The sequence below is a fragment of the Malus sylvestris genome, chromosome 10, assembly GCF_916048215.2.
Source record: "Malus sylvestris chromosome 10, drMalSylv7.2, whole genome shotgun sequence".
Taxonomy (NCBI): Eukaryota; Viridiplantae; Streptophyta; class Magnoliopsida; order Rosales; family Rosaceae; genus Malus; species Malus sylvestris.
In genome coordinates this window covers 8,031,534-8,040,831 of record NC_062269.1, presented here as the reverse complement: position 1 = coordinate 8,040,831, position 9,298 = coordinate 8,031,534, and the positions used below count along the sequence as shown (strand labels likewise).

The 9,298-nt window shown below is 38.6% G+C and overlaps 1 protein-coding gene across 3 annotated transcripts; it reads left to right on the top strand.

Moving 5' to 3' along the window:
- Positions 1 to 261: 261 nt before the first annotated feature.
- Positions 262 to 7,302, top strand: LOC126584950 (kinesin-like protein KIN-7E). 3 transcript variants are annotated; one of them, XM_050249327.1, is made up of 16 exons: positions 272 to 655; positions 895 to 993; positions 1,540 to 1,569; positions 1,674 to 1,977; positions 2,210 to 2,299; positions 2,389 to 2,489; positions 2,626 to 2,739; positions 2,830 to 2,911; positions 2,981 to 3,048; positions 3,144 to 3,209; positions 3,340 to 3,464; positions 3,978 to 4,314; positions 4,847 to 4,948; positions 5,039 to 5,893; positions 6,299 to 6,606; positions 6,759 to 7,302. In XM_050249327.1, the coding sequence occupies exons 4-16, from the start codon at positions 1,758 to 1,760 to the stop codon at positions 7,078 to 7,080; spliced, it is 2,790 nt and encodes a 929-aa protein (XP_050105284.1). In that variant the 5' UTR covers positions 272 to 655; positions 895 to 993; positions 1,540 to 1,569; positions 1,674 to 1,757; the 3' UTR covers positions 7,081 to 7,302. The 3 variants fall into 3 exon arrangements, with proteins under 3 accessions (XP_050105285.1, XP_050105284.1, XP_050105283.1); XM_050249328.1 differs by lacking the exon at positions 1,540 to 1,569 and having other exon boundaries at positions 262 to 395; XM_050249326.1 differs by lacking the exon at positions 1,540 to 1,569.
- The last annotated feature ends 1,996 nt before the right edge of the window (positions 7,303 to 9,298 follow it).

Sequence of the window (9,298 nt, the reverse complement as noted above, 5' to 3'; positions counted from 1 at the left end):
CAATCCACCGTCCAATCCCGACCGTCGACACCAACCACCCAAAACCGAACAATTCAACGGCCATCATCGAACAGTTACAGAATCCAAACCACCTCACCCAATCACAACCCCCCCCCCCACGTGTCCCCCATCCGAAGGTCCCATTCTTCCATCCCAAAAAAGCTCCCCAGCATTTTCCTTTATTCGCGTGCCAGAGAAGACCAAAAGTCAGGGGCAAAATAGTAATTTTAACGTGCAACCCGTACAGAGAAAGCTGGAGTTGGAGAACGAAAGCAAGCAAGCGTCTCGTCTCTCCGTTTTGGAAGAGAAGCTTCACACTCTGGTCGTGGGCTGCTTGAAAATATTGTTGCACAATTTTTACTGTTACATCGAAAGCTCCTCCAACCTCCAGTACGGTGCCGTTTCGTTCCCGTACCCTTCTGTTCGCTTTATTCGTCAATTTTTCTTTTCCTTTTCCTTTTCCTTTTCGCTTTATTCGTCTGAGTGAGTAAACTTTTGGTCGTCACTCGTCGGTAAATCTTTGCTTCAAGTTTCTTACTCTCTGGAATTTTAAGCTACGTCTTCTTCCTAATGCCTTCTCCTCCTCCTCCTACTCACCCCTCCTCCGGAGAAGGAGCTCCCAATCCCAAGCATTGACTTTTCTTGTCCCAAAGAGGTAATTCAATCGGATTCGGAGGGGCATTTTCTGAGACTGAATTGAAAATACAGCGATTCTGTCACACGCACTTTGTTCTGGGTTTTTTTTTTTTTTTTTTTTTTTTTAATTTTAATTTTTTTTTTATTTTATGTAAATAACCGTTGGAATTGGGTTTAGTGCCACCGTCACTGTTGCATTGACTTCTTAGTTTTTAATTTTTAATATTATTAAGTTTTTGTATTTCTTTGGTGTTGCAGAGCACAAATCAGAGGAGCAAAAGCTTCACAGTGCAGGCTGAAGCGACAAGTCGTCGGGAAAGCTGTAACGGTTTTCTGAACACGACAAAGCTTTGCAAGGTAAGATCTCATGGTTAATCTCTGGTTGTTAAAGTTTGAAGCTTTTGGGGACCCTCTGTCTCTGAAATGTTGCACGTTTCGGTGGTCCGTTGATGAAATTTATTAGTGGGGATTCGGTTGGTTGCTGTTGAAGCGTAGTCGTTGTTGGGAGATGTATGACAGATAATACAGACGACATTGTGTTTCTTTATTATAATGCGGTAGAAATGAAGCTTAAAATCGAAGAATGAGCGTGACGAAAGAAATTAAAAAACCCTTCATCTTAGTAAGCTTTAAATTATAATTAACTTTCTTTGTGGCTGTTGTCTTCCGGGGGTGGTTGGATTTGGCCACGAATGGCTTGTGGTTGCAGATTTAGGACGTGATTGGCATTTGGGGGTGTTTTATTTATTTTTAATTCTCTGTTGTTTATGGGTTAAAATTCTTAAACCCATGTTTGAGCTTGTTGTTGCGGATGTGACCCGTAGTTAGTTAGCATTCTTTATGCATCTTTTGCCTTTTCTGAGGTGGTTGGGTTAATGCCCATGATTTAGCTTCTTTTTGCAGATAATTTGGTAATGACGGGCCTAATTTATGGCAAGTGTAACAACCCTGTGTTTAACATTTAAATCATCTTGCATTATGGGAAATGATAGTGGCTTGGAGTACTTTAACACCGAGCTTGTTTTTTCCGCTTTCAGAAATTCGATGGGATTTTTCAGTTTGTTAAGCTTTGATTAATTGGTGGTTGGGTTGACAAGAGTATCGGGTGGAAAAGTGAGATAATGGGGGCAATTGGTGGGGAAGAGGTAGTGAAGTGGGAGAAGATGCAAGGAGCAAGTGCTCGCGAAGAGAAGATTCTGGTTTTGGTGAGGTTGAGGCCTCTGAGTGAGAAGGAGGTTGCAGCAAATGAAGTAGCAGATTGGGAATGCATCAACGACACAACCATCTTATACCGAAACACGCTGCGGGAAGGGTCTACATTTCCAACTGCCTATACATTTGGTAAGAATATATTCATCTGTATAGAGTGGGACATCTGTATACAGCGTACTCACTGTAATTCCTCTTAGGTGTTTAAGTCTGAGATTATAATGGAACATCTGCTTACCATTAATATCCAGCACTGGCCTTTGCTTGAATTTCTTGGAATGCATAGTTTTGTCATAGTCCATTGATATATGGGACACATCTTATCTATTTTATCTATTTATCTTTGTTCATATTTTTATTGTAGACAAAGTATTTCGAGGTGATTGCTCTACAAGGCAGGTTTATGATGAAGGAGCCCAACAAATTGCTCTTTCAGTTGTCAATGGTATCAACTGTAAGTATATAGATCTGTGTGTTGACATTCTTCTGATACCTTACTTTATGTAATTAGTGAAAAGTTTACACCAAAGTTTTCTTTCTCAGCAAGTATTTTCGCATATGGTCAAACAAGCAGTGGGAAAACGTACACCATGAATGGTATAACAGAGTTTACAGTAGCAGAAATATTTGACTATATACATGCGGTAAGAACAATTACTAACAAGTTCATTGCTTCATTTCAATTTTAATACTTGACTACTGTTTATTTGCAGACGTTAATAATATCAAGATAGTTTCTATTGCAAATGTCACTAACATAAAGTTTTCTATTTCTTTCAGCATGAGGAACGAGCTTTTGTTGTTAAGTTTTCAGCAATTGAGATATACAATGAAGCTGTTAGAGACCTCCTAAGCACAGATAATACTCCACTTAGGCTGCTAGATGATCCTGAGGTGGATGCCATTTAATTACTTTTATTTTCTTGAGATGGTTATTTTCATGTATATATGAGTTTTGCTTTAACACTTCTATATTCTCTTCAGCGGGGAACCATAATAGAGAAAATCACAGAGGAAACTCTGAGGGACTGGAGCCATTTAAAGGAACTCCTTTCTACTTGCGAAGGTAAAGCATTTGAGAAAGTACTGCATTTACCATAAAGTGTTATATCTTAATGGTTTGTGTCTATTACAGCTCAAAGACAGATAGGGGAGACCGTATTAAACGAAAAAAGCTCTAGATCACATCAAATTATTAGATTGGTATGCCCCTCCCCTTGGGTTTTCTTTGATAAGTGTATATTCATTTCAGATGGAGTGCTTTCAACTTCTCTGCTTAACCCAACTTTAACTTGTAGGCAATTGAAAGTTCTGCTCGTGAGTTCCTAGGCAAGGGCAATTCAACCACCCTTGCAGCTAGCGTGGTATATTTTAATTACTTCTAAATTGGATATTTGGTAGAATATGTAAAACTGTATCCGTTAATTTAATTTAATTTTTTCCATTTGCAATATTAAGTAGATATTAAATTCAGAAGTCATGGGTTTGTTGCAGAACTTTGTGGACTTGGCAGGAAGCGAGCGTGCAGCCCAGGCATTATCAGCTGGGATGAGATTAAAAGAAGGCTGCCACATTAATCGCAGTTTACTAACTCTTAGCACTGTTATTCGCAAGCTAAGGTTTGTATAATCCGTCCTTCCTTTATGTCATATACTTTGCCAAGTTCATTTGACATGCAAAGGTGTAGTATATTATTGTTTATTCTTGACACTTTCTTTTTAATTATGTTTATCTACGTCCATGTTTACAAACCTGTTTTGAATCTTTGATTTCAAATCCGATATTTATTTTCAATATAATTTTTTAAAATCACTTTATATCAGCAGAAGTGAAATTTGATTTCTTGGATGGGAACTGCAGTGAAGCGCAAAAACGGCTTAACCTCTTTGAACTACAATTACATGCCTTATCTTTATCTCTGTTGTAAATTGTAATGTGGCAAATTTTTCTTATTAATACAGGAAATACAATTTTAAGGTGAGTTTTTATAAAAGAATAAATTGAAGAGATAATGACACTATTCGTTTAGATTTACTATTGTATCCCCAGTGGCCTTGAGTATACATCCCTATTCCTTAAGATATTTTATCTAGTGATGTGATTTGTAAATCTAGTTATATTGTTCCATGCAGTAAAGGAAGGAATGGCCACGTCAATTACAGAGATTCAAAGCTAACACGCATACTGCAGCCTGCCTTGGGTGGTAATGCTAGAACAGCCATCATTTGCACTTTGAGCCCTGCACGAAGCCATGTTGAGCAAACAAGAAACACTCTTTTGTTTGCTTGTTGTGCAAAAGAAGTGACTACAAAAGCACAGGTCAATGTAGTCATGTCAGATAAGGCCCTGGTTAAACATTTACAGAAAGAGCTGGCTAGATTGGAGAGTGAGTTGAGGACACCTGGACCTCCTTCGTCAACTTGTGATTACCCAGCGTTGCTTAGAAAGAAAGATCTTCAGATTGAAAAGGCAAGGGTTCGATTTCTTAGAAGGTTTACAATTAGGGAAGAATACCTATCAACGGGAATTAAATATAAGCACACAGTTATGTTGACATTTCTGAAGACCAGTAACAGATGGCAATTGAAAGAATATCTTTTCAGAAGAGAAGATAGGTCTGGAAGACAGCAGTTTAGATGTATTGAATTTGCTTCTAAGTTTCACAAATACATGTTTCTCCAAGTTTCTTCCCAACATAAAAAATAGTGCACCTCCTTATTCTGAAAAAAAATCATTCTGATCACAGTATGGCTATATCAAATGGCTGGTCTAAAGGAAATCTCCATGTACCTAGCATCTACACGATTTCATTATTAATTGTGTGCTTCTTATAAGATCATAAAATGGGTTGCCTTGACTCATATACTCAGCTTAGGTGTAAGTTTGCTGTAGGCTTTGAATTCATCTACGCCCATATTTGGAATCTGCAACCATGTTTTCATTTAAGCAAGTTTCTAACTGAATGCATTTAAACCAAGACATGACATGTGACCTTTTTCAGATGGACAAGGAAATTAGAGAGCTGAAAAAGCAACGTGATCTTGCTGAATCACGAGTGAAGGATTTACTGCGGATGGTTGGAAAGGATAACGATTCCAGACAAGTACATATTCTTGCTTATGGACTATGGAGATTAATTACATGTTATATATACCATTATTTTTCTAACTCTCACTTATTTCTTCTCTTTCAGCCTTCAGATAACCTTAATCCTAAGTGGAATGCCGGGGATGTGTCAGATGATGAAGGCTCAGTATCATCAAGTGTGGCTGATCCTCATTATATGAATGGCGTCAGAAAATTCAGCAATCCTCATTTTGATGACAGAGACGGTGATGAGAGCAGTCCCGAGGAGGTATACGGACAGATTAATGAGAAGTTTAGATCTGATTCATGCCAGAGTCTAGAGTATCCCGCAGGTGGGACTGCAGAAGATACTGATGAATACTGCAAAGAAGTCCGCTGTATTGAGATGGAAGAGTCAAGCACAGACAATAATTCTGGATCCCTTGCTTTATCTACTGTTGAAAGTGAAGTAACATCTGGGGATACAAGTGTAGCAGGTCAAGAAATGATATCAACCCCAGTGAATGCAGATAGAGAAGGGAGTCAGATGCTAAGTGGTTTTACATATGGCACGTTGGAGCAGAGACTACATGATGTACAGATGACCATTGATTCTCTTGGTAATCCTTACCCTGAAAAACAATCTAGAAGCTTAAAGTTAACTAGGAGCTGGAGTTGTAGAGAAAATCTCATGGCTGGCTCATCTTCTCCGGATAAATCAGAGAGAACCCCACCTAATTGGTTTGAGAAAAGCTTTCCTGGGAGACCAGAAGGTTTTAGTGGGAGGAAGGTGCCCCTATTACATTATGATTCCAACGCAAGGTTGTCAAGAAATGATTCTCAATCTTCCCTTGGGAGTGCCGTGGATGAGTTAGGAGGACAGACTGCAGATGAGGATATTACCAGTGTTCGTACTTTTGTCACGGGACTAAAGAAAATGGCCAAAAATCTTGAGAATGACAGACAACTTGTCAACAGTCAGGTGAGAATGTGCCTTAATTTGTAGTTTGTCCACTAAAAAACCCTGTCATTTTTTTGTGTGTGTGTCTTTGCTTGTCATAGTAAATTAGATCATATCCTTGAAGGTGATAAATTCATGAGAATGTGAAATATTATGCATTAGTCTTACTCTTAAGATTCACACTTTTAAGTTTATAATTTTTATATCAACAAGTTGGGGTGACAATGCAACATTTGCATTTTTAAATCCACGCAAGCCACATTACCTATTGAAACATTTAAACGTCTTTAATTTTGTCGATTCTCTCCAACTTATTTACGAATAGTCTTACTATAATTTTCATTTATTTATTGGAAGGCATTTGAGCAAGTCAGCTTCTCACAAATCTTTTGCTTTGTTTGACATGGATCTGTATGTGCATGCTAGGACCAAGAGACGGGGGAAAAGTTTGAAAAGAAAGTGAAAGATGTAGGAGTAGATCCAATGCTGGAATTATCAGAAACTTCTGATTGGCCACTGGAATTTGAGAGACAGCAGAGGGCCATATTTGAACTTTGGCAAACTTGCCATATATCAGTGGTCCATCGAACCTACTTTTTCTTGCTCTTCAAAGGTGATCCAACAGATTCCATTTACATGGAGGTAGAACTTAGGAGACTATCTTTCCTCGAGGAAACTTTTTCCCGTGGAGATCAAGCTGTTGAAAATGGTCAGGCGCTCACACTCGCTTCAAGGTTCACTCTCGTGTCTGTTTTTCTTTCTTTTTACTCGATGTCGTTCTTATTTTTTGAATAATGTCTTGTTTCTGTGCTAACTTCTATTTCATGCACAAGTTAACTAAAATACTGTTCTGATTTATGGATGCAACATGTGTATTTGGACACAGCATGAAAGCTATTGGTCGCGAGAGAGTAATGCTAAGCAAGCTGATGCAGAAAAGGTTTTCGGCAGAAGAGAGAAAGAGACTCTTCCAGAAGTGGGGTATTGCACTGGATTCAAAGCGCAGGAGGCTGCAGCTGGCCAACTGCTTGTGGAGTAACACAAATAATATGAACCACATTACAGAGAGCGCCGCCATTGTTGCAAAGCTGGTGATGTTCGTAGAGCAGGGGCAGGCCCTCAAGGGAATGTTCGGGCTTAGTTTCACACCCCCAAAAGCACGGCGTAGATCCTTTGGATGGAAAAATAGTATGGCATCCCTTATATAAACATGCTGCTCATATATATTATACCACTATTGATAACCAGTTTCTCAAGTTAGATAGGCCACAGAGCGTTGTTTTCGTCACCAAAACTTGAAACAGATTGCCTACGATTATCTATAGGAATTGTATAAATCTGAGTCGGCATGCTCAGCGAAAGCTATGTTGTGTTTTGGTAATATGGTTTCCTAGATTTGTTGCATCTTTAATGAAATGTGGTTTTTTGAATCTTTGTGACTGTTATTGGTCTTGTCCCTCAAGCCAGTGCCCCAGGCCCCAGGGTGTAATGCTTATGCACAAAATGATAACATCTCATTTCCCTTAGCCTTTGGATTAAAAGAGAACCCTAATCGAAATGGATACGTTTGTTTCATACACACCGTGGGGTTTTCGAAAACATGTATTATGCGTAATGTATGGTCATGCTATTTATACTTAACGAATATTAGAACACCAGCAAACTGGAAGGAAAAATCCCTATCCAAATTTGTACGGAAGAACAATTTTAGCCAAGTGTTGTAAAAGCTGTATGGTGTATGCCCACATCCCACATACATTAGTATACCCACATCCTACATGCATTTGGAAAAAGGTGAAAAGGATAGCGATATATTTGTTGTTATGTAATATTGTCAAAAGTAGCCATCATATCATATTTGGATGTTCTCATGGGAATAGCTCTATAAATAGAGTAATTTGTGTGTTATCAAAACACACTATGTGTTATCTCCCTCCCTCTCTTTATCTACCATCCTTTGTGTTATAGCTACTAAAGTTATAGTGTGATATTTTGCACCCGCTTTGCTCCTGTCTTTAGCAAAAGTTATTTCTCTAACTTTTACTTATTTATAACACGTTATCAGCACGACTCACTAACCATTTCTCATTTCCCTTCGCCGAAAGAAAAAAAATGTTTCCTACTAGAATTTTACTGTTCTTCTTCTTTCTTTGCCTCACCTGCTGGATATACCCTCGTGATGAACTGTTTGCACCATTCCTGCTTCTCGTTCTCAATTTCATAGTTACTTATATATATATGATTTCTTGTTTGGTGTAGTTCCTGATTACTAACCCAGTATTTATTTATGTTAATTTTACTGCGATCAAAGATGGTGCAGTATCATTGCTCATCTTGGACTGTAGATTTAATTTTACTGCAATTTTAGATGGCAATATAATTGTCCACCCTGCATATTTAAATTTGCCTGCTATTTAATTTTACTGCAATTTTAGGTGGTGTGGTATAATCGCCCACCCTGCTTTGCATATTTAAATTTTCCTACAATTTGAGTGGTGCGAAATAATCGCCCATCCTATGCTTACTTCAATGAGAATGGTGCGGTACAATCGCCTTTATCATCAATCGTGTAAATCTCGAGCCTGAAGTTTCGAGTGGTTATCATTTTGGCCTGAATATCAAAATGAAAAATTTGTAAGAACCAGAAGTTCTAACACTATATTCCTCCAGGAATACATATTATTGCAAGTTCTTACACATCTCATTTTTCTTTCAAAAAAGAAAATGGCGAACTTGGCAAAGCTTGATTTTGTTGCCTTGGACATTACTGGGAAGAACTACCTTACCTGGGTAGTGGATACCAAGATCCATCTGGAGGTAAGAAATCTTGGAGAAACCATTAGGGAGGAAAGCAGTGCATCTTCTCAAGATCAGGCGAAGACCATGATCTTTATTTGTCGCCACCTTGATGAAGGACTAAAGAGCGAGTACCTAACGATTGAAGATTCATTAGCTCTCTAGAAGGCATTGAGAAACATATACAATCACTAGAAAACAACGATTCTTCCAAAAGCTCGTTATGAGTGGACTCACCTAAGGATCCAGGATTTTATGTTAGTGGCTGAGTAAAATTCTACAATGTTCAGAATTAGCTCCCAGATGAAGTTATGTGGGGAAACCATCACTGAGGAAGATATGATGGAAAAGACTTTCTGCACCTTTCATGCCTTCAACGTGTTTCTGCAGCAGCAGTATAGGGAGCGAGGCTTCACTAAATACAACCAGTTTATATCTGTGCTCCTAGTAGCTGAACAAAATAATGAACTCTTGATGAAGAATCATCAGTCCCGACTGGATCGGCACCATTCCCATAAGTGAATGTTGTTTCCTTTGAAGGGAATACCACATCCTCTCGTGGCAATAATTACAAACGAGGACGTAGCCACAAGTGAGGCCAATGGAACGAGAAAAGCAAGAACCATGGTG